The 25,229-nt window shown below is 48.9% G+C and overlaps 1 protein-coding gene across 2 annotated transcripts in view; it reads right to left on the bottom strand.

Moving 5' to 3' along the window:
* The window catches only part of SGSM1 (small G protein signaling modulator 1), an 87,258-nt gene extending 78,955 nt beyond the window's left edge, over positions 1 to 8,303 (bottom strand). For both annotated transcript variants that reach the window (XM_035017238.1, XM_035017239.1), the window contains exons 1-2: positions 8,228 to 8,303; positions 8,079 to 8,122 (exon numbers count right to left, since the gene is read on the bottom strand). In XM_035017238.1, coding sequence (XP_034873129.1) covers positions 8,079 to 8,122; positions 8,228 to 8,246 — 63 coding nt within the window. In that variant the 5' untranslated portion in view covers positions 8,247 to 8,303. The remainder of the gene's footprint in view (positions 1 to 8,078; positions 8,123 to 8,227) is intronic.
* Positions 8,304 to 25,229: the final 16,926 nt, after the last annotated feature.

The following is a 25,229-nucleotide window of genomic DNA, read 5'->3' as shown; positions in this document are numbered from 1 at the left end:
AGACTCAGACTTCCTGACCCCCGTTCCAGGGCTCATTCCTCCGGACCCCAGGAAATACCCCCTCCCCAGTCTATAGCACTGCTCTCGTGGCTGCAGCACCCCCAGCCCAGGGCTTACCCACGGGGCATAAGAGCAGGGCTGCGTAGAACGGTATATGCTTGCCATCTGATGCACGAGGACACGAGTCAGAGAGGTTCATGCATCCACTAAATGACAGGGCCGGAACTTGAACTCAAGGCTGTCCGGTTCCAAAGCTTGGACCTTTCCCCAACTCCACATGCTCAGGATAGCTTATGATCATAAGTAGGTCATTGGTTTCAGCTCCGGAGTAATGCAGAGCAGGGTTCTAGGGCCAGAACCCCATGCTACACTATTGACAATGTCTGTGACATTTGGTAACTTACTTGATCCTTGTGTATCAATATCCTTATGTTTAAGGCACAGCGTTTTAGCCACTTCATGTGGTGGCATCAGGACAATTAAATGAGGTCATCTATATAAAATGCTCAGGAAATGCTGTTTAAGAAAAAAAAAAAATCTTTATCCTATTAGAATACCTTTAGTTGAGCCCTTGTTTTCCCTGAGTGAAATGAAGGCTCCCAAATAGTCTCATCAGCTACTGAGTTTGAATAGGTCTTAAATACAGGCTTGGCAAATTCGGAGTTGACAAAATGCGGGGAGACTTGGCTCTCGGAAAGTGATGCTGGCCAAATTTGATGGCTTGAGGTTCTTAGAATCCTGGAGCTGTCCAACCTTGTCCACTTAGAAAGCAGAAGGACGCAGGGAAAGGGGATCGGTTAGGAGGCCACAGGTGGTTAGGGGCAGAGTTGGGCAAGGGCTCCGGTGCCCTCGCTTCCTATCCTGAGGTCTGCCGGCCCACTGGGGTGACAAAAATGCCGTTTCCTACCTGCCCACCAGCGACAAATGCTCCCACTGGAGCCCCTCCTGAGGTTACTGCAGGGGAAGACCCAGCCAGGCTGCACAGGAGATGTAACCAAGCCAGAAGCCCTTCTGCCACCCTCACATCCAACCAGGGGGTGCTGAAACCCAGGCCCTGCACTAGCAAAGTCTCCTGGAAGCCATATTGCCAGAGCCCTGAAAAAAGCATCAAAATGCACCGCACGAATGTGACTGCATTATTCATGAGCAGAATTTCCGCCATCTTAAGCCTGAAAACACGACACATGCAAACTGATTTGAGTCAACCCTATAAGCATCAGAGAGCCCAAAAATATCCGCACCCAGTATTCCTATATCCATTCGACTGGCAAGAATTTCTGGAACCCCTACTTGGCCAGTGGGGGAGCAGGGCAGAGTAGGGGGGGGCTGTGGTTTCTAGCCTAAGAATTGAAAGCTCAGGAGAGAACAAGTTTCCTCTCTTGCCTAATGACCTTGTGCCCTGCATTCATCCCCTGCATTTACACTGGCCCACAGCCTGAGCAGTCTACATGGATGAATTCACGTCCCCACCTTCCCCCCTTGTTCAAAATCCTCCCATGGCTGCCATCTCATGTCCAAGGGCCACAAGACCCTGCAGAAGCAACCTCCTACTCCCTCTCTGACCTCGTCTCCTCCTCTTCCATTCTGTTCACTCTACTCCAGGCTCCTTGGCCTCTTCGTTCTTCATTGCTCCTGACTCTGGACCTTTGCATATGCTGTTCCCTCTGTCAAGAACACCCTTCCTGCAGACATCAGCAGGGTTCTCTCCTTCTCTCTAGGTCTCTGCTCAAATGTCACCCCATCAGAGAGGTCATCCCTGACCACCTACTCTCCACCCACGTTCCAGTTTTATTTTCCTCACAGCACTTGTGACTTCTAATACAGGCATACTTTGCTTCATTGTGCTTTGCAGACACTACTTTTTTTTTCTTTTCTTTTTTTTAACAAATTGAAGGTTTGTGGCAATCCTGCATCGAGCAAGTCTATATCAGCACCATTTTCCCAACAGCATTTGCTCACTTCCTGTCTCTGTGTCACACTTTGGTAATTCTAACAATATTTCCAAACTTCTCTTTATTATTATATTTATCACAGTGATCTGTGATCAGTGATTATGACTCACTGAACACTCAGATGATGGTTAGCAATTTTTTAGCAGTAAAATGTTTTTTTTGGGGAAGCCTGCACCTCCTACTTAAAATGTGTAGTATATAGGGCGCCTGGGTGGCTCAGTCACTTAAGCGTCTGCCTTCTGCTCAGGTCGTGATCCCAGAGTCCCTGGATCGAGTCCCACATCGGGCTCCCTGCTCAGTGGGGACTCTGCTTCTCTCTCTCTGCCCCTCACCCCCCTCTGCTGCTCTCTCTCGCTCAAATAAATAAATAAAATCTTTAAAAAATGTATATATTAAAAATGTATACAATGTATACAATAAGGTAAAAATATAATACATAACAGTATTTCTAAGTTAAGACATATACATTGATTTTTTGAGACACAATTCTTTTGTACACTTAATAGACTATAGCATAGTGTAAACATAACTTTTATATCCGCTGGGAAACCAAAAAATTCCTTTGACTCAATTGATCACAGTATTTGCTTTCTTCTGGTGTCCTGGAACCGAACCTGCAATATCTCCAAGGTGTGCCTGCGTCTCTTTATTATTTGTCTGTCCCCCAACTAGATCATATGCTTCATGAGAGCATGTGAGCAAGGATGCTGCTTTGCTCCTTCTCTAAACTCCTAGAGCTGTACCTGGTACCCAGTAGATACGCAATAAATATTTGTGGAAGAAAGAAGGAAGGAATGGAAGGAGGGCAGGTCGAGAGAGAGGAAGGAAGGAAGGAAAGAAAGGAGAATGTTTTCTTCCAAGAAGTGGCAAAAGGCTCCCTCCTGGCCCCTGTTATTAGCTGAAACTTCCTGAAGTCCAAGTGCAAGCAAGACCCTCCTTGCTCATAAATTTTCCACAGCTCCCCACCATCTGATGGAGCAAATGCTACAACCAGGCATTCACAGCTCCGAACAAGCTGCCATAATGGACCTGTCCTGCCTCATCTCTTCCCCTACACACGCCTGACCCCCAGCCACATTTCCAGGGACTACGCTGAACCTCTGTGAGGCCACCCGTCAGGGCCTGACGACAAAGCAGGGTTTGAATCCTGGCTTCTCCACGGCCTGGCTGTGTGACCTTAAAGGGAGCTGCTTAACCTCTCTGTACCTATAGCTCCTTCTTTATCACGGTGAAGCAGATGAGTATTCTCCCTCTCAGGGCCGCCATGGAGAGTGGAGGAGGGAACGTTTGGGGGCTCACTCAGCACAGAGGTTTCTCAGTCTAAACAACAGTGCCATTCTAGGCTGGACGCTTCTTTGTGGTGGGGAAGGAGGGCTATCCTGTGCATTGCGGGAAGCTGAGAAGCATTCCTGGGCCCTCCCTGCTAGATGCCAGCAGCACCCCCAGTTTTGACAACCAGAAATGGCTCCAGACATTACCAAATGTCCCCTGGGGAAGGGCTGCCAGATTTAGCAATACATACACTAAAAAAAAAAAAAAAAAAATTCACTGTTTATCTGGAATTCGAATTTAACTGTATGACCCTACGGTGGGGGGGGGGGGGCAAAATTGTCACCCTTCTTCCATTGAGTACCACTGGATTAAAGTGGAAGCACCATGGGGGTCTTAGTAGAAACATGGGTTGATTCTCTCACTTTCCTCCAGTCTTCTTAGGATGTGGAGCCCTCCTCCCCCATCCCATCAACCCCCACCCGAGGGCTGGGAGGCACGGCCAGCCCGGCGCAGCTCCCCAAACACGCCCAGCTCAGGCACTAGAGCTGCCGTGGGGAGCCCTCCCACCAGCCCCAGTTTGCAGAAGTACAGGGAGCCTCCTCTCCAGCACCCGCCTCGTCCCCCTGCCTCCTTCCCAGGGTCTCTCCTCCCGTCCTCCAGCTGCAGCCTTCTCCCTTGCGATCAAGAGGCCTCCCAGGCCCAGCACCAGGCAAGAAAACAAGGCAGTTAGTCACTCCACTTCCGTTATCAACTCGTGTCACGTGGCTGGCTCCTTTAAGGGCAGTCGTCATGGCAACAAGAAGCCAGTCCCCGCTGCTCAGGGAACCAAAACAAAATTAAGGGGTGGAGGCGGGGAGAGGAAAGGAGGGGAGGGCGAAGAGGGCCAGGAAGGAGCCAGGAAGGAGCTGGTTGGGTTTAACTGGAGGAAATTATGCCGAGGCCACCCTGTCTCCAGCTTTCCCTTGGCGACACTGGGGAGACAGAAAAAAATAAGACGCCTGCCCAGAAGCAGCTCAGGCTCACGTGGTGGGTGTTTTCACATGGCTTATCCTGAAAGGTGAGTAATCTTCATCCTCCTGATGAGTAAACTGTATCTCAGGACCCTTGTGAAGTAAAGACAGATGCTTGTCTAAGACTGTGCAATTTACAAGCAACCAAGTTTAGCTCCACCCTCTACCTGCATATAGCTCATGTCCTCCCTGCTCCTTTCCTTGTGCTTTTAGGATAGGACCACTGTGCTCTGCCCCTCTGCATTTGACACCATGCTGCTTTCTCTCTGTACTCCAGCCACTTCCCAGTCCTTTCATCCCTCGAGTTCACAGTGCTCCCTCCAGCCACAAAGCCTTTGTATATGCAGTTCCCTCTGCCAGGAAGGGTTTTCCTCTGTGTCTTCCCACCTCCTACCTCCAACTAGAAGGTTTACTCATCCCTCACGTATCTTAAACATCACTTCCTCCAGAACGCCTTCCTGGGCTACCTGCATGAGGTTACTTCACCCTGTTATGTGTTCTTGTGGTGCCAAGTGCCTCTCCTTCACACGTCGGTGCAAAGCCTGTCATGATCCCTTGAATTACACTCAGAATGTCTCTTGGGGTCTGTCTACCATACTGGGATGTCAGCCCCAAGTGGGCAGGACTTATCTTATTCACTGCTGTATCCACAGAGCCCAGACTGGTGTCTGGCACACAGATGCCCCTCAGTAGATAAACGCACCAGAATTTGAACCCAGCTCTGGGTGAGCCCAAAGCTCTTTCTTGACCCGCTTCATGGTACTGGATCATACTGGCTCCCAGAGTCAGCACTGGACAGAGCTTCCAGCCCCACAGCCTCCGCTGGCCTTTGCGGCTTCCGTGGCTCAGCCCAAACTTGCACACCTTGTCTAAGGAAACGGATTGTTAAGCCACCCCTTCCAGAAAGAATGATGGGAGGTGCCTCTGAACGAGGCTGTGACAGGCAGGGATGTGGCTCCTCTGAACCCAGAAGATGGGGGAGGAGGGAGAAGGAAGAGCAGACTTGACTCCTAGGTTTCTAGGCAAAGAGCTTCCCTCCACCATTCCATTGGAGACCGGGTCTCTGATACTGGGGGGAGATGTTCCCCAAAGAGGTGCGCAGAGGAAGGAAAGGAGAGCGGAGGTCTGTCTTGGGGGTGGGGGATGGACTTGTCACCATGCCCTTAGGGGCATCCATGCTGAACAAAGGGCTCATTGAAGACTTGAACTTGTCTTCCCTTTACTGGTTCCCTACCCTTGAGACATCATTTATTCTGTCTGGGCCATTTGTCACCTCTGTATGATGGAAACCATGCCACCCACATGCTGAGACTCATCCTGTGCCGTGTAGGCTGGATGGGCACATTTGGCATATAAGAGGTAAGAGCCTGGCTCTGATGTCAGACAGACGTGGGGTTAAGTCCTTGGCTTTGCACCTTCTTGGCTGTATTCTCTTGAGCAGCTCACACCTCCACTCCAGGCTTGGTTTCCTTGTCCGTAAAGTGGGGACAATCTCAGTCACCTCATAAAGTTACTGTGTACATAGGGTCTGGCACAGAGTAGCCCCCACTATATGGAAAATCTGATTACTGAAATGACATGCCCCAAGAAATGCAGAATTTAGAATCAGCCACCAACTTGTGATGGTAAGCCTTGCCTTCTGACTGCAGGTAATGGGGTGCTTGAGGCCCTTTGCCCAAACTTGCAAGGTTCTGTCCCTGACCCCCTAAGGCACAAAGCAGGGTGCCAGGCGGCCCTCTGATCAGGTGATGGCCTCGGCCTTATGCCAGTCAGAAAGCTCATTACAAGCCCCAAACTTGGCTGCTCCCAGGACAGAGGATGCAAGCCCACAACTCTGGTCACCAGGGTCAAAGTGTCCCCCACAGCCTGCCAATATCCCAAACTAGACTAACATGGGTGGGATCTCTAAGAACACTGGACCAATGCCTCTTTCTCCAGATGAGGAAACTGAGTCCTTGAGAGGAGAAAGGGCTTGGCCAGGGCACCAAGGGAGCTGCTGGCTGAGCTGGTACCAGGGCCCCAGCTGAGCCCTGCCCAGAGGCACTGTTCTCCCCAGATGTCTTGCTCACACGCTCTTCTGCCTGTAGACCCCTCCCAATTGAACCAGCAAACCATTTCCTTAAAAACATAGCCGTTCCAGGTGAAAACATCTGGGAAGTTAACCTAATTAACCTAAACTAACTAGGTTTAGTCAAACAATGAACACAGAGACTGCAGGTTTTAACCTGAAGGCTTTTGGGAAGGTTCTATGGACACCCTCCCCCAACACAGTCATCAGAATATTGTAGATCTGTAGGTTCTGTTGGAAAGATGGTCTATTTAGATAGAGCTTTCGTCAGATCTGCACAGTGCCTCTAAGAGGGCTAAAGTGAAAAGTTCTGGGCCTTTCTGAGGAATTCCACGTATCCTATTGTGCATCCTTATTCAGAAATACTAGAGTGTACAACCAGCCCTGGAGCTGATTTCTTTCAACAACACGGGACATGCCACACACAGAGACCTATACACAGACATACGCCCATGCTTTCCGAGGAGGGTGGGGCAGCAACAGGTCCCAGCTTCAAGGCTGTCTTTGATGGCTGTCTGCCACCACGTGGGGAGGGCCTTCTTGGTGCTCAGTGCTGACACCAAAGGCTGACACCCTCAACACACACACACACACACACACAAACTCAAACACAGAGGCAAAGGAATCAGGCCAGCCCCCAAGGTCTGCAGCCATTCATGATCTCGGGCTGAGGACTCAAGATAGGTGATCAGCTCAGCAGTGATGGGGTCCCAGGGTGAGGGATGTGAGGTGACATAAGGAAGGCAAGATATACACATACAGTCACACATACATGGTCACAGCCTCACTCATGCACACAGAGACTCATGCATCACACAGATACACATCATACTCACAAAAACAGATAAACACACAGACACATGGACACGCAATATGGAGATACACTTGGATATCTCCAGACAGATGCACAGATGTTCTCAGACACACACACTCACGTCCTCGCCCACACAGGCGTGAGCGTGCTCTACACACACGCACACACGGTCCAGGCATCTAAATGCTTCCCAGGAACCCATCACTATAGATTCACCCCTCTGCTGGAAGTCAAGCGCTATTAACTAAAGGCTAGACTGGGCTCCCCAGCTGGCCCCAAGGAGAGTGAAGGGGCAGAAGGGCAGCTGAGCCCTACTTGATTCTCACCCTACTGCGTGTGGGGGGTGGGGAGGGGTGGGTGAGGGGAACCCACCTGCCAAGACGCCCTGGCACATGCCCACAAATGGAGTAACCCACTGACCAGGGACTTTCAGGGAGGGAGTCCCCTGGCTCCCGGGGGGTGGATCCAAGGACTGAGAATTGGGGGGAAGGGGAGACGGGGGGGGGGGGGGGGGGGTTGTTATTTTCCCAAAGTGAACCTTTCCCCTCTTCCGAAGTCTGGTCCTCCTTCTGCAGCCCCATCCAGGCCTCCACCTCCCAATACGTCTTGTCGCCCCCCCCGCCCCCCCGCCAGGTGCTTGCCTCACCTTAGTGAGACCCACCCACCTGCTCCTCCACAAGAGGGGGTCCTACTCAGACACACCCAGGTGTGCCCCACACCTGGGGGGCCCTCCCGCTGCACCCGCCCCTGCACACAGCATCCAGAGCCCCCCCAATACCCGAGGCCCCCATCCCCAAACTCACCGCCTCCAGTGCTGCAGGAGGTAAATACCTACCCAGGTGAGCCCCGCACCCGAGGTGGCCGCCCCCTCTGCCACGAACCACCACTCCTTTAGAGACCCTTCCCCGCGGGGCTGCGGCAGCCCCCTTCCCCAGGGTCGCGCCCCCCGCCCCGGCACCTACCTCCTTCTTGACGGTGCGCAGCAGCCTCTGTCGCGTGTCCGCCTCTGTGGGACGAGACGGGGGGGACAGCCGGTCAGCCCAGCGCTGGGGGCGGGGGCCCAGGGCTGTCCTCCCGCCGCCCCCGCGCCCCGCGCCCCGCGCCCGCTTACCCGCGGGGCCCGAGGCCATGGCCGCGCGCGCTGCGTTCCCAGTCCGGGCGGCGGCGGTGCCTGCTCGCTGGCTCGGCTGCAGCAGCCGCGGCGGGGCGGGGCCGAGCGCCCGGTGACGTCAGGGCCCACCGCGCGGCCGCCCCGCCCCTCCGGAGGGCCGCCTCTGCGCGGCCGGGCGCCGGGCGGGAGGGTCCTTTGGGGCCGGACGCACGCTCGGGCCCCGAACGGCCAGCACCCCGCCCTCCGCGGGAGGCCCTACCCCCCACGCCAGGCGCCCCAGGTCCCTCACAACCTCTATTGGGCTGAGCAGGGAGGCGTCATTTGTTTGAGGTCCGCTCTGTGCCAGGCTCGAGCCTCAGTGTTCTCATCTTTAAAATGGATATAATACGATAACACCATAGGAATGATATGAGACGTCAATGAGATAGTGAATGTGAAGCACTTAACCGAGACCTGGGAAAAAAGGCCAGCAACCGTAAAAGATAGCTGCTGTTTATTATTATTATTATTATTGTTATTATTTTATTATTATTATTACTGAGAGTCTTCCAAGATATGGCCAGGCCTTGAGTGGCTCCCTTCCCCACATGCAGATCACTGGGAGAGTGGGATCCTCCCAGGACCCCAATAGGGCACCTGTCAGCCAGGACCTCCAGGGCCAGGCAGGCAATGGCTTCTTTGGGACCAACGCTTATTGACCACGGCCACCCAGACTGCAACTCAGGTCTACAAACATTTATTGAGCACCTACCCTTCGAGCACCGACTTGCTCGAAGTGAGCAAGTCAGACAAAAGCCTGCCCTTGAAGGGCTTAGGAGGTAGACAACAAAATAAGCAGATGATGTGACATGTTGGAAGTTTCTGGAGAAAAATTAAGTAGGCAAAGGAGACAAGGAGGGCCCACACAGGTGGGGTTTGTATTTTAAAGTAGGGTGCTTGAGGGAGGTCTCACTGAGGAGGTGGCATTTGAGTAAAGAAGAGAAAGAGTAGACTTTGAGGATTTCTGGAGGAAGAGCATTCTAGGCAAAGGGAACAGAAAGTGCAAAGGCTGAGATGGGAGTGTGCCACTGGGTGTGACAAACAGCTTGGAGGCCAGTGGGGCTGGAGTGGCATGAACAAGGAGGATGGTGGGAGGCCAAGGTCCTGTTAGGGCCTTGAAGTCCACGTTAAGGACTTGCATCCTGCCCTCAAGAGCATCCCCCCCCAGGATTCAGCCCTCCTGTCACAAGGACTGAGGACCGCTCAGAGTGTGTCCTCTCCCTGAGGGGGTTCGGAATCCCCTCTTTTCCACTTGTGTCAGTTGTCTTTGGCCCGAAGCCAGAGAAGTTCATTTTGGCTAACCTAGGGAAAAGGGAATAAACTGGAAGGATAACGGGCATTCCCAGAGTCCAGGGGAGACTGGGGAACTGGGTTGAAAGCAAGGCAGCTCCAGAAAGAGAGACCTTTGGGAATAGTCACCTGGTGAGGACAGCGTGGTTAGGGTGCCACCACTCAGGTGAAACGAGCTATTGCTGTTGGAAGCTCCTGTTCCAAGGAGGGAGCATCCCACTGGCTAGCCTGAGACACACACCTGCTCCTTGCTAGGGAAGGGGACTCTCAATCACAATCCCACCCATCCACTATCTCCAATGAGAATGTGGCAAGTCCACGGGGGGGCCCAGGGAATGTGAAGTAGTTGCTTGGTGGCCACCCCCATCCCCATATATTAGGACCATAAATTGATAACCTACTATGTGCTATCGTCTGCTTGATCTTATTGGCTCCCCACCCCTCAACACTGATTTTTTTATATCATAAGAGAAGAAAGCCAAGCCTGGAGAGGACTTTGTCCAACTTCACACGGCAAGTGAGCTGCAGCCAGAATGATGACCTCAGGATCCAAGAGATTGATTCAGTGGTTCTTCCCCTTGACTGCACCCTTAAGTTAACGAGGGTACTTTAGAAAAGTAGGGTGACTAAGCATCACTCTGGGGAGCCATTTTTCAGAGCCCACGTTTCTCCCTTTCCTACCAAGCACTAAGTCTGGGAAGTTGACCTACTCTGCGCTGGTCCTTCCTTGAAAACTTGGAGATTTTCTCCCAAGATAAAGGATTTGGTAGTTTTTGGTTTAATAGCAGCAGGAAGGTGGGCATGGATGGGATCAGGCAGGGCTTGTTGGAGTTTCTTAACAGGGTCTGCTGCAGTTGGACCACTCACCGGCGCCATCACTTAGAATCAGCTTGGGAAGTGTTGGCACTCTCCCCAAAGCCAGAGCAGAAAAACCTTTGGATGCCAAAGCCTTCCCCAGGGTCTGAGAATCATCTGACACTTGCTTCCCAGGCTATGCCTCATCCCACGCCACTGCCCCATGGTATAGGAGCCAGAACCAATGGGAAAGCCTCTTTCTCCTGCCTTGTCCCTTCTGTGGTCTCTATTTCAGAAAGCTCAGCAAGGTGGTCAGTACAAATTAGAAATGCTCAGGGAGGGCGCCTGGGTGGCTCAGTTGGTTAAGCGACTGCCTTCGGCTCAGGTCATGATCCTGGAGTCCCGGGATCGAGTCCCGCATTGGGCTCCCTGCTCAGCAGGGAGTCTGCTTCTCCCTCTGACCCTCCCCCCACTCATGTGCTCTCTCCTCTCATCCTCTCTCTCAAATAAATAAATAAAATCTTTAAAAGAAAAAGTGCTCAGGAAGTCCTGCCTATTATAGAGGAGCAATCATTGGAGGAGCAATTTGGAGCTGAGAGGCAATACACTGATAACTGGCAGAAGGGATGACCTCACAATTCATGATATAATAATGATAATAATAGCTGTAATTTTTAGAGCACTTAGATGTGTCTGGCACTGTGTTATGAACTTCTCACATATTAGCTCATTTAATGCACCAAACAACCCCATGATGTAGGTTCTTCCCATTATCCGTATTTTATACTGAAACTCCCCGAGAAGCTAAACAGCTTAACCTAATGCATGTAGCTAGAACATAGAGAGGCTGGATCCAAGCCAAGGTGCTCTTAACCAACTTACTATAGAGAGAAATCCTAGTTCTCATTGTCTTGTGTGCCCCTTGCAGCATTTGCTTTTCCTTGCTGTGATGGTTAATTGTATGTGTCAACTTGATGGGGTCACGGGCTGGCCAGATATTTGGTGCAATTTTACTCTGGGTGTGTCTGTGAGGGTGTTGCTAGATGAGATTCACATATGAGTAAAGCAGATGGTCCTCCCTAGTGTGGGGAGGCCTCAGCTAACCAACCGATGACCTGAATAGAACAAAGAAGGCTGAATTAGAGGGAACTCTTCCAGCCTGACTGTGTGAGCTGAAGCATCTGTCTTTTGGGGCCTTCAGATTCAAAGAGAAATCTCTGCTTTTCTTGGGTCCCGGGCCTTCAGACTTGCAGTAGAACCACACCATTAACTCTCTTGGGTCACCTGTTTGCCAGCAGCACAGCTTGGGATATTTCTTTTTTTTTTTTTTAAGATTCTATTTATTTATTTGACAGATAAGAGACATAACAAGAGAGGGAACATAAGCAGGGGGAGTGGGAGAGAGAGAAGCAGGTTTCCCGCAGAGCAGGGAGCTCCCAGGACCCTGGGATCATGACCCAAGCCGAAGGCAGACGCTCAATGACTGAGCCACCCAGGCGCCCTGTCTTGAGATATTTCAGCCTCCATAACGTGTAAGTCAATTCCATGTAAAAATTGATAAATAAATCCAGTTGGTTCTGTTTCTCTAGAGAACACATACTGATATAGTTGACACTTCAGTATCCATTCCCGTCGCCATCTTCCTAGTGAAACTGAATTTGTCTGGGCATCCACCCTCCTCCCCTTGGCCACATGCCCCTTCCCCATCCTGCGTAGGTTCTTTTTTTTTAGAGCGAGAGAGGGAGAGAGCTTGAGCCTGCTGCACAAGTGGGGGTGGCTGCTGGGTTGAGGGGCAGATTTCTTATTTTGCAAAGTACATTTCCTCATTGCAAAGTCATTGACTTAGGGTTTTCTTTTACTTGCAGTTGAAAGCATCTTCCTGATAAAATTATTCTGTGTAATGTATTCATCCATTTCCGTGAACATGAATAGGAAAAAAAAAGATATGACCTGCTTTTCCACTCAAAAAAATGGACATCTTTCTGTGTCAATAAATATAGATCCAGATCATTAATTTTCATATCTATGAAAGGATTTCACAAGTATGGTGTTTCATAATTACCATCCTCTATTATTGGATGTTTAGATTGATTCCATTTTTGCTATCATAAACAATATTGTAATTGGAAGGCACCCTTAATTATTTCCTTAGGCTATAATCTCAAAGGTTGGTACCAGGTTTTAAATTGTAACAGGTAAGGGTTAGAATACATGATGATGCAGCAAAGCATTTTTTGGCTAGTCAGGGACTAGGACATTGTGAATGGCTCTGGTGGGTAGCAGGTCGCTGGAAGAGACGATCTCACCATGATAAATTTCTAAAATTGAGGCCAAAAAAAAAATCTCATTTCCTCCTATAGACAGATAATAACTGCTAATCTCAACTTTGTCCTGCTTGATTTTCCTTAAAGAAGGCTGGATTTTTTCCCTGATTTTTCCAAGGTGAGTTTCATTCATTCATTCATTCATTCAGTCAGTCAGTCAGTCAGTCATTCAACAAGTTTTTATTGAGAGTGCACTGTGTGTCCACATTGGGGATATGGTGTGGATAAGCCATATTGTAACCGAACTAACAGGAGTTCACTCCTTGGTGAGCCACAGATAGAAACTACACCAGCTAGGGACTCCTGGGTGTCTTAGTCGGTTAAGCATTTGTCTTAGGCTCAGGTCATGATCCCAGGGTCCTGGGATGAAGTCACATCAGATTCCTTGCTCAGGGGAGAGCCTGCATTTCCCTCTGCCTGCCTCTACCTCTGCTTGTGCTCTCTTTCTCTGACAAATAAATAAATTAAAAATCTTAAAAAAAAAAAAAAAAGAAACTACACCAGGTAAAGATGTCCCACAAAGGATACTTTATTTGCAGCAAATAAGTTGATCACAGGGAATAACTTCCAAAGCCGTGATTCCCTGAGCCATGGTGAATGGATTCCTTTTATTTAGGGTGAGGATGAATATTTAGAAAGGGGAGATTGTCACACATGCTCCTTAAGGAAACATGCCTATACATACATTGCATGTTATGTTAATGAGGTTTGTGCTCCTCCTTGGGCAGAGACTTTCATATTATAATGAAGTAAAGGTGACTGCCCATCACTCCGTGGGTCATTCCATGGTCCATCTATGCAGGCATGAGTTGGGGGTTAAGCTCAAACTGGCCTGGGTGGTCTGGGCTGCCAGAGCTCTTCATCCAGGAAGTTATTATTGCTTGAGAGGTAGTTTTGGTTTTCCATCATGGGATGTTACGCCCCTTGGGTCTTTTGTCTGAGTTAAGAGATAAACTGGAAAGAAGAGCGTAAGGAAAACAGTAGGACAAAGGTCAGTGGGTACAAGCAGATGAGTAAAGTTAGGTCTAGGAGTCTAGCTGGTGGCAATATGATGTTCTTTTTCTCATGGAACTCATATTTGAGCTGCGGAGAGACAGACAATAAGCAAGTAATCAAATCCATAAAGTACCAGATCGTGATCAATGCTGTGAAACATGTGAACTGGATGGCATGACACTGGGGACCTTGGGGTTGGGGAGATCAGGAGGAACCAGTTAGGATTGTGGGAGTGTTTAAGGAGTGACAGCACAGCTGAGACCTGAGTGGGGATGACAGTAGCCAGGCCAAGAGTTGGAGGAAAACATTCCAGGTGCATGGAAAAGTAGGCGCAAAGGCCTTGGGGTGGGGTTGAGTGTGCCTAGACAAAGAAGAGAAAGGATGCAGTGGAGTCTGAAACCCAGTGAGTACTCAGGGCTCCTCCAGTCCATAACTCCCTAAAGGAAATCGGGAGACTCTGACACTTTGATCCCACCTCTGTCCATCAGTAAACTTTTTTTTTTTAGGATTTTTATTTATTTCTTTGACAGAGAGAGAGCACAAACAGGGTGAGCAGGAGAGGGAGAAGCAGGCTTCCCGCTGAGCAGGGAGCCTGACACGGGGCTTGATCCCATGACCCTGGGATCAGGACCTGAGCCGAAGGCAGACGCTCAACTGACTGAGCCACCCAGGCGCCCCGGCAAGCTTTTTTTTTTTTTTTTTAATGGTGATTACATTCACCATTTTAACCATTTTATTTATTTTTTTAAAGATTTACTTATTTATGAGAGAGAGAGAGAGAGACAGCGGGGGGAGGGCAGAGGGAGGGAAAATCTCAAGCAGACTCCCTGCTGAGCATGGAGCCCCACCGTGGGGCTGGGTCCCAGGACCTCCCAAGATCATGACCTGAGCTGAAACCAAGAGCCAGATGCTCAACTGACTGGAACCACCCAGGCACCTCTCCCTACCATTTAAACCATTTTATTTTATTGTTTTTTAAGATTTATTTATTTATTTGAGAGAGAGAGAGAGAACTAGCAGGAGGAGGGGCATTGGAAGAGAGAGGAAGCAGACTCCCCACTGAGCATGGAGCCTAAAAGGACACGGGGCTTGATCCTAGAAAGCTGGGATCATGATCTGAGCCAAAACCAAGCATCGGGTGCTTAATTGACTGAGCCACTCAGGCGCCCCTACCCTTTCAACCATTTTAAAATGGACAATTCAGTGGCATTTAGTACATTTGCAATGTTGTGAAACAATCACTTTTATCTAGTTCCAGAACATTTCTTCCACCTCAAAAGGAAACCTTGTGTTCATTAAGCAGTCACTCCCCATTCTCCCGTCCCTGCAGCCCTTGGCAACCACTAATCTGATTTCTGTCTCTATGACTTTGCCTAATCAGGACATTTCATGTAAATGGAATGATACCACATATAGCCTTTGTGTCTAGCTTCTTTCACATAATACTATTTTTGAGACTCATTCATGTCATAGCAAGGGTCTGTACTTCATTCCTTTTTATGGCTTTTTACAATATTCCATTGTACTGATAGAACACATTTTGTTTTTCCATTCATCATTGATGGACATTTAGATTGTTTCCACCTTTTGGCTATTGTGAATAGTACTGCTATGAACATTTGTGTGCATATTTTTGTGTGGGCCTATGTAATTTTATTTAACTTGGGTATATACCTAGGAGTGTAATTGCTGAGTGCTAAAGACTGGATGTTTATGTCCCCCCAAATTCATATACAGATATCTAATCCCCAGTGTATTTGGAGGTGTATTGGAGGTGTATTTGGAGGTGGTGTCTTTAGGAGGCTATTAGGTCAGGAGAATGGTGCCCTTGTGAATGGGATTAGTGCCCTTATGAAAGAGAGCCCAGAGAGTTCTCTTGCCCCTTCCACCATGAGGGGACACAATAGGAAGATAGCTGTCTATGAATCAGGAAGTGGGCTCTCACCAGACCCCAAATCTGGCAATGCCTTGATCTTGGACTTCCCAGCCTCCAGAACTGTGAGAAATAAATTTCTGTTATTTATAAACCACCCAGCCGATGGTACTTTGTTATAGCTGCCTGCATGGACTAAGTCACAGCTCATAGGGTAATTCTACATTTAACATTTTGAGGAGCCTTCGGATTATTTTCCATAGTGACTGCACCATGTTGCATTCCTACCAGCAATGCATAAAGACTTCAATTTCTCCACATCCTTGCCTAAACTTACTTTCCTTTTTTTAAATTATAGTCATCCTGGTGGGTGTGAAGTGGTATCTCACTGTGGTTTTGATTTGCATTTCCTTAATGACTAATATGTTGAGCATCTTTTCATATGCTTGTGAGCCATTTGTATAACTTCTTTGGAGAAGTTCTGTTCAAGTCTTTGCTCATTTTTAAGTTGGATTGCCTTTTTGTCGGTGAGTTATACAAATTCTGTATGTATTCTGGATACTAGACTCTCATTACATATATAATTTGCAAATATTTTCTCTTACTCCGTGGGTTGCCTTTTCTCTTTCTTGATAGTGACTTACTGAGATAGTGCACAAAAGTTTTAGAATTTTATGATGACCTATTTATCTTTTCTTCTGTTGTTGCTTGTGGTTTTGGTGTCATATCCAAGAAACCATGTTCAAACCCAAGATCATGACTATTCACTCCTATGTTTTCTTCTAAGATTTTTATAGTGACGGATTTTATATTTAGGTCTCCAATCCATTTTAAGTTGATTTTTGTATATGGTATGAGGTAGGGGTCCAACTTAATTTCATGTGGATATCCAGTTGTCCCGACACAATTTGTTGAAGAGACTATTGTTTTCCCATTGAATGGTCTTGGCAGCCTCTTGAAAACCAATTGATCAGGGCACCTGGGTGGTTCAGTCTGTTAAGCATCTGCCTTCGACTCAGGTCATGATCCTGGGGTCCTGGGATTGAGCCCTGCATCAGGCTCCCTGCTCAGTGGGGAGTCTACTTCTCCCTCTGCCCCTCCCCGACTCATTCTCTCTCTCTCTCTCTCAAATAAATAAATAAAATCTTAAAAAAAAAAAGAAAACCAATTGATCATAGTTTTATGGGTTTATTTCTGGAGTCTCGTTTTTTTTTTTTTAAAGATTTTATTTATTTATTTGTGAGAGAGAATGAGAGACAGAGAGCACGAGAAGGAGGAGGGTCAGAGGGAGAAGCAGACTCCCTGCCGAGCAGGGAGCCCAATGCGGGACTCGATCCCGGGACTCCAGGATCATGACCTGAGCCGAAGGCAGTCGCTTAACCAACTGAGCCACCCAGGCGCCCTGGAATCTCGTTTTATTCAGTTGATCTAATTGTTGTTCTTAGTCCAGTATCACAATTTCGATTACTGTAAGGAAGCATGAATCTTCTAATTTCATTCTTTTTCAAGATGGTTTTGGCCATTGGGAAATCTCGATATTCCATATGAATTTTAGGATCAGTTTTTCCATTTCTGCAAAAATAGCTTTAGAGATTTTTATAGGAATTGCATTGAATTTGTAGGTAGTTTGGGACAGTATTGTCATCTTAACAATGTTACATCTTCCAATCCATGAACACAAGATATCTTTCCATTTATTTGTATCTTCTTTAATTTGTTTCAGTGACATTTTGTCATTTTTAACAGATAAGTCTTACACCTCCTTGGTCAAGTTTATTCTAAGCTACTTTATTCTTGTTGCTTGTAAATGGAATTGTTTTCTTAATTTTCTTTTCAAATTGCTCATTGTTAGTGTATGGAAATGCGACTAATTTTTGTCAATTCTTTTTTTTTTTTAAGTAATCTCTACACCCAACGTGGGGTTCGAATTCACAACCCAGAGATCAAGAGTCACACGCTCTACCGACTAAGCCAGCCAGGCACCCCAGAAATACTACTGATTTTTGTATGTTGATCTTATATCCTGAAGCTTTGTTAAATATGTTTATTAATTAGCTGTAATAGTTTGTGTGTGTGTATATTCTTTAGGATTTTCTCTATGTAAGACCATGTCTTCACAAATAGAGATAAATATTGCCTAATGGGTGTGGCTAAAACTTCCAGTGCAGTGTTAAATAGAATTGGTGAAAGTGGGCATCCTTGTCTTGTTCTTGATCTTAAGGGAAAGCTTTCAATCCTACACCATTGAGTGTGATTCTGCAAGCCTTGGGGGTCTTGAATCCGTCCACTTTTCGACTCCCTGTTCCTACTCCTTGCTCTCTCTAGGCTATACTATCACCACTTGCTTGGACCACCGCAACCACCTTCTAAAGTGAGTTTCCACTCTTAACCTCCATCCTGAAACCCATTCAATCAGTTCTTGCATGTGTCGATCTTTTTCCTCTCTCTCTGGAGTTCAGTGGGTCAGCCCCATCCTGGCCTCCCCTTCCCGCCTTGCTTCTTTCATAGCCCTTATCCCGATTTTGCTCTATATTTTTATTCGTACTTTTATAAAGTTTATTTCTGTGGCTAGACTATCGATCAGTTCCGTGTCTGCCAGCTCGACACAGCAGCTTTTCCTAGCTTGTGAGGTAAGCGTTACAATCGGTGTGTTTCCTATTCTGCACACGAGGAAACTGAGGTCCATGACATGGAGTAATAGGCCCAAGGACTGACCGCTCTGAAGTGGCAAACCCAGGGAGGACACAAAAGCAGGAGGAAGAACACACGAGGCGCTCAGAGGTGACAAGCAGCGTGATGCATTTGAGGGAACTGCATGTTGTTCAGTAAGGACTTGAATTTCGGGGTGTGGGATATTAGGGTGCCTTAGGGGGAAGTGGGGTCCACTGAGAAAGACAGCACCACATAAGGAAGGTTAAGACCATAGTCCCTGGTCAGACATACACGTAATTGAACTTCAACCCTGCTACTTACTAGCTGTGCAACCTTCATCACAACTCCTAACCTTCCTGAACTTTAGTTTGCTCGTCTATAAAATGGGGGCAATAATTATCGATCTAAGCCGGTCGTGAGTACGAGATGGACACCAGGTGCTCGGTGCTTTTCCGGACACTTAGAAGATGCTCGGAAAATAAATGGCCTCTGGTTTGCAGACTGCAAAATCTGATTGGCTTAGGCCAGCCAATCAGGTGAGGTTGTTTGAGGTCACGTGACCGCGCCTGCTCCAATCAGCTGCAGTCACAGGGCTGAAGTTATTTGCTTGCTGCGGCCGTCGTTGCTGAAAGGATTGGTGAAGGCCAGCAGAACGAGGGGTGTGGAGCCCTAGGTGTGTGCTTATGGGGGAGGCCTAGAGAAGCCGGGAGACAAACGTGTTTCTTCCGGTGGACCTGTGGGAGCTTCAGGGTGTCCCAGCTGACGTGGTCCTGGCTTCTGTTCCATAGCCGTTGCCCTCTGAACATCCTTCCTTACCGTCCACGCCTCAGCTTTTGCATCTGCAAAATGGGAGAGGTGTTAATTCTGCTTATCTGTCTTCCAGTGCACCTGTGAGGATGAGCATCCAACGACATCGTGTTTATGGAGACTCCTGGTGTAAATGCCATGTAAATATATAGGATCATTCATTTACCGAAGAAGTGATAAAACTAGTGAGCTGCTAAAGGAGATCTTAATCAAGGCTCTTGGGACAGAGAAGACACTCACTCTGAGTCACTTAAGTCGATGGATACGTATGGGGGGGGGATATGATAGAAAAAAAGCAAGTCAGACAGCATCGTGCCTCTTCTGTCTGGGCTGCATGAGGGCTGTTGATTTTGTCTCCGGCTCTGTGTAACTTTTTTCCCTCTTTGCCGGTGGGTGACTCTCCCTTGGCTAGTGTATGGGAGGGAAACTTACTTTTAATTGCAAACTCTTTTCGGTAGTGTGCTTTTTAAAAAAAATATTATGAACATACGTGACCTTTTCACAAAATATAAAATAATAACGATAACGATACAGATTATGGGTCGGGGGTCTCAGCGGGCGTTGAAAGTACTGGCCCGTGTTGCGGATCTTGTCTCCTTGTGAAACAGCTCTTTCTCCAGCCTGTTTTCTTATTTTGGAAAGTGATTTTAGAAACCAAGATCTGGGCGCGAGGTGTGGTGGTTTCTCCTGGGGTGTTGCTGCCTCTAGGTCCTGTCTGCTGGCAGAGGCAGGAAATAAGTGTGTGTGGGTGGGTGGGTGTGTGCGTGAACCTACTTATCTTCATTAAGCTAAACATGAGTTCACACTGATATCTCTAATCCGTCCCCACGTGGGTCATTCCAGCCTCCTCCCTTTGCTTTGCTCGAACCCCAGCCCTGAAGAACCTGGTTCCACCCTTCTGCCATACCTGTATTTAATACAAGTGGACACTCTCTCCCCACTTGATGTATACAGCCAGGACACCCTTGGTGAATTATGTGAAGGAGAAATGGTGGGAGGCGTGGGTCTGTAGGATTAGCACCCTTGGCTCCCCGAGGGACTGTTCCCAGAGCTACGCTGGACTTCTGAGCGTCTCCCCCAATGCTTGACCAAGCACCTGGCGAGGAACACACACCTGAACTTGAGGAAACAGACCGTGGGGGGCGGGGGGTGCAGTGGAAGGAAACCTTTTCTATATGAGGTCAAGCAAGGCAGAGGTTTAGGGAGACTCGTGCCCTCCTTACAATGATGCGAGAACAAGAATGCTGTCCCTCCTGCCCTCCAGCCAGGGTGGCCTCCGGTGACAACCAGGAAATGATGCTCTGACTGGGTTCCCGCAGGCGTGAGGGTCGGGGCAGGATAGGCCAGGGTGACAAGATGGACAGGTCGCTCTCCTCGCTCCACAGTGGAATTCACACTGCAAAGGGCACACTTCCATCTGGCCTCATCTGATTCCTCCTCCTGCCTCACGCTCCCTCAGAGGTCTTGGGTCTCCAGTTTCCAGGAGGAATGCAGACATGAGAGGTAAGTTTGTGCTAGGAACCTAGACAAAGCCGAAACAAGGTCCGGGATGCGGGAAGCTGGACACCGGCTACCTTGCAAGCCAGCTGCGCTTTCAGGTCAGCTTTGGCTTCCCAGCAAAATCCCCAGGGTTGTGGGTCTGGGACCAGAGGGAAAGTGAGCTGCTTGATGGATAGTTCTGCGTCCAGCCTAAGCCCCGGGCAGGTGATGGGGGCACCCCGATAGCGGGGATGCTCCTCACTGTGCTCGCTGCGGAGGCAGGGCTGCTAGGCTAGAGGCAAGGGTGCACATGCGTCTAAGCTCAGCCTTGCTTTGGGTGGCGCTGGGTCCTCTACTTGCCTCCTCTGCCTGGATGGGCCTCCGGGATTTGACTTAAGGTAGGACAATAGTGCCTCTGAACACTGCGCTGTTCTTTTTTTTAAGATTTTATTTATTTGGGGCGCCTGGGTGGCTCAGTTGGTTAAGCGACTGCCTTCGGCTCAGGTCATGGTCCCGGGGTCCTGGGATCGAGCCCCGCATCGGGCTCCCTGCTCTGCGGGAAGCCTGCTTCTCCCTCTCCCACTCCCCCTGCTTGTGTTCCCTCTCTCGCTGTGTCTCTCTCTGTCAAATAAATAAATAAAATCTTAAAAAAAAAAGATTTTATTTATTTGACAGAGAGATAGAGAGAGCACAAGTAGGCAGAGCGGCAGGCAGAGGGAGAGGGAGAAGCAGACTCCCCGCCGAGCAGGGAGCCCGATGCGGGACTCGATCCCAGGACCCAGGGATCATGACCCAAGCTGAAGGCAGATGCTTCACTGACTGAGCCACCTGGGCACCCCAACACTGGGTTATTCTTAATAAGTGCTGGGTTCCGTGCTTGCCATGGGGGTGCTCTGGCGAGAGGGGCCCCGGGCGTTCAGACCCAAGCCTCCCCCGTAGCTGTGTGTGGTGCTCAGGGTCCTACTCATCTCTGCTGTAATGCCGACTTCTCCAAAGGTAAAGCTCACAGACAAAATGAAAATCACCCCAAAAACAACAGCCTCCTCTCCAAGGGGCCCACATTGGCGACATCTGGTGTACCTCCCCCAGTGCCTTATTTGTAGGCGAGGGTCCCCTTCTCTCCACCATTATCCCACCAGGGAGACGAAGTCCTTAAGAATTCTGGACCTCGGGCGCCTGGGTGGCTCAGTCGTTAAGCGTCTGCCTTCGGCTCAGGTCAGGATCCCAGGGTCCTGGGATCGAGTCCCGCATCGGGCTCCCTGCTCCGCGGGAAGCCTGCTTCTCCCTCTCCCACTCCCCCTGCTTGTGTTCCTGCTCTCGCTGTCTCTGTCTCTGTCAAATAAATAAATTAAAAAAAAATCTTTAAAAAAAAAAAAAGAATTCTGGACCTCGAAGGGTTCTCTCAACAACTGGATTTAGAAAGGCAAAGGACAGTTTGGGGGAAGACACAGTGTCCCGAAAAGATCTCAGTGTGAGTTTTGGAGGCTTAAAGAGGTGACCCTATGAAATCAGGAAAACAAACAGTAAAGAAATTAAACTCAGTGAGCAGTTATTTCTGGGAAGATGGACTTCAGGTTGCACGGATGGGCGGGGTACACAAGTGTGTTTACAGCTATTTGAAGGAAGAATCCCATAGTGATATTGTGGAGCTCACAAATATACACCTACGGGATTAATTTTTTAAATGTCCTAATGCCACACAAATGCCTCACTGCTGTTTGTCAGAACTCCCTGACTCAAAAAGGCCTATCTTTCTTTCCACATAGATGGAAGATAAAGTGCCGGGCCCTGGAAAACTGGTTTAAAAGATTTTAAAAACTCCTTTGTAGGTGATAAAAAATAAATAAATAAAACAACAAAAACTGATATTAGAGATACCTGTAAAGCATTTGAGTAAAAAGAACCATTTTCTAAGTGTGAAAGTGGAAAACAGCAACACTTACATGTTACACGACATGTAATATAAATATATCATTGCATCTAAACTAATAAATATCATAAGTACACATTTGATCTCCCTAAAAGTTTGTATTGTTAAGACGAGCCCAAAATCTTTATTCTCTCACTGGGAAAATATTTTTTATTACAGCATTGGAAACTTGACTTAGATTTGGGCTCAGCTTACATTTGGGCATTAAGAAAAAGTCTGGAGTTATCTGGTACCTATGCTCTCATAATCTACTTTTTTTAACTTAACATCTTTTAAATATACTACTATTTATGTCCACTGACATCCTTAAAATGGACTGGAAGTGGTAACTGTCACAGAGGAATTTCCATGAATACACGGATGCTCTTCCCCGGGAAAGGGGGGCTCTTTGCTTCTCTCACTGATGATGTTCTTGAAGATGCAGGACTTGTTTCCGCTTCTGGAATGCTCCCCGTGTGCTTGGGCACGCACTTCATGCTTTCCACGACTTCTCTCATTCACCCCTCACAACGCAGGGAGGTGGTCTGAGGGCGTCCCTGCTCTTGGCTGCAGACAAGGACAGGGGAGAAGGCTGCTTTGCTCTGGATTCTTGGGCAGAAGGAGGAGGAGGGAGGGCTGTGGGCAGAGGTGCGAGGGGAAGCAGGAGGATGGGGCAAGGGGAAGGGACAGTGTGGTGAGCATCCCTGCAGAGGCCAGCAGAGCCAGAAGCCCGAGGACCCGGGGTCAGAGGGATGCAGAGCCCGGCTGCTGACGAGTGGCCCAGAGCCGTGGAGACGGCCTGGCTGTGCCCTGCACAGAGCCCTCCTCCACCCTGGCGTCCCAAGTGCTGGGGACTTGGGGACAGTGCAGGCGGCGCACTGGGACGCAGCGCACATGGGGCAGAACATGAGAGACCCGGAGACCTGGCCCTCACGGGCACCGGGGGGGTGGGGGGGCTCTCCTCCATCTGCCCTCCTGGCTCAGGCATGCAGAGTCCTGGGTCCTGTTCAGGGGACCTTGTCTGACCTCCCCTGCTGAGGACACCAGCACAGGCCGGTCACTTCCCTGGCTTCTCTGCCAACCTTTGTCTCAGCCTTTAAAACTTTCTCTCCCAGATGGCTTGTGACACCATCCCGTTTCCTTCCCTTCCACCAGATGCAGCTGTGCGGCCACCGACCACAACCCGCTTCCCTGATTCCGAGGTCCCGGGTGGACGAGGCAGAGAGGGCATCCGCTGAGCCCTCCCGGCTCTCCAGAAGGCGAGTGGAGATCCAAGGGTTTGCCTGGGCTCTTTGACGTTATGGAGACAGTTTTGACTCCAATAGCTGTGGCCTGATGAGCACTCAGCGTGTGTCAGGCTCTTTTCACCGATTAGCTGCTGCTGCATCTCTTTTTTTTTAAAAAAAGATTTTATTTATTTATTTACTTGAGAGAGAGAGAAGAGCGCATGCACACATGGAAGCTGGGGAGGTGCGGAGGAGCAGAGGGGGATGGGGAGGGAGGGGGAGAGAATTTCCAGCAGAGTCCTCACTGAGCATGGAACCCGATGCGGGGCTCAATTTCACAACCCCGAGATCATGACCTGAGCTGAAACCAAGAGTCCGACACTCAACCAATTGGACCACCCAGGTGCCCCTTCACCAATTAGCTTCTTCACCGGCCCCAGGCCCCTTGAAGTGAGTTCTCACCCTACATACCAGGAAATTGAGTCTCAGAGAGATGATGTGACCTGCCCAGAGTCACACAGCACATAAGTGGACAAGCTGTGATTCCAATTGAGGTTCCCAGATTCCAAATGCCAAAGACTTAGCCACTCCTGTCCCATTGCCTAAGGCTGTTGCTAATTATTGAATGTCTACTATGTGCTGGACACCAGCCAAAGCTTGGAGAATACAGAGATGAATAAGACAGACTCACTCTATGGGTAGTTTGTCCTGTGTCCACTCTCCTGGGAACCTTGTCCCCATGTGTCCCCAGCATCTAGCACAGATGATCTTTCCAGTGGCTTCTTCATTTTCTCCATGTTCCTTGGTTTCTTTGGAGCCTTAAACACTGTAGAGAATATGTATGGTGAGTTCTCTAGATGCTTTCCCCTGAAAAACACATTTAAGCCTTATATTTTGCATCCAGTTTCAGGAGCTTCCTAGACCCTAAGTTAAGAGTCTCTGTTACAGAGGATTCTTAAAAACCAAAGACATCCCAAACCAACAGAATCACATCTCAAACGGCACAATTTATTCACTCAGCAAATTCTTACAAATTCCCGCCATGCTCTGTGTGTCACACCCGGTCCTGGGGACCACAGGGAACAGCTGCCGCATTCAGGTGGATCAGGAGGCAGCTCGTCCAGTCAGCGGCCTCTGGACTCGCAGGCCACACCTGCAGAGTGGGCTCCGGAGGCTTCTGTAGGTTCTCACCTCTCTGTGGTGCCTGGACTTTTCTCCCTCCTGGCCCCTCTCACTAGAGTCCTCTAGAACAGGCTTATCCAAGATAAGCATGGATGATTCTGAATATTCTCTGATGGGTAGCCATGTTCTCTAGTGCTTTTGCTCCAGAGTATAATCCCACAGGTGTGCAAACTCAGCTGCTCTTAGTGTTACAAGGTCAAAGCCACCCTCACCCTAACATCCTCAACAAAATGTCAGAAACATTCTCCTCTCCTTTTTGTTGCTAATAATAATAATGAAAACAACCAATAATAACCAAAGATTTAGCCATTCATCAGGCACATATGTATCGAGCACTTTGGGGGCACCTGGGAATGTGGGGTGAACAAGATGGCGTCTTTGGCTGAGGCGTGCGGGTGGGTGCCAATCCACATTTCACAGGGTCTGAAAC

This window comes from Mirounga leonina, unplaced genomic scaffold (genome assembly GCF_011800145.1).
Source record: "Mirounga leonina isolate KUSES-001 unplaced genomic scaffold, KU_Mleo_1.0 Mir_171, whole genome shotgun sequence".
In the NCBI taxonomy this organism is placed as follows: domain Eukaryota; kingdom Metazoa; phylum Chordata; class Mammalia; order Carnivora; family Phocidae; genus Mirounga; species Mirounga leonina.
The sequence above is the reverse complement of the archived record's forward strand: the minus strand, read 5'-3'. Positions and strand labels throughout refer to the sequence as shown.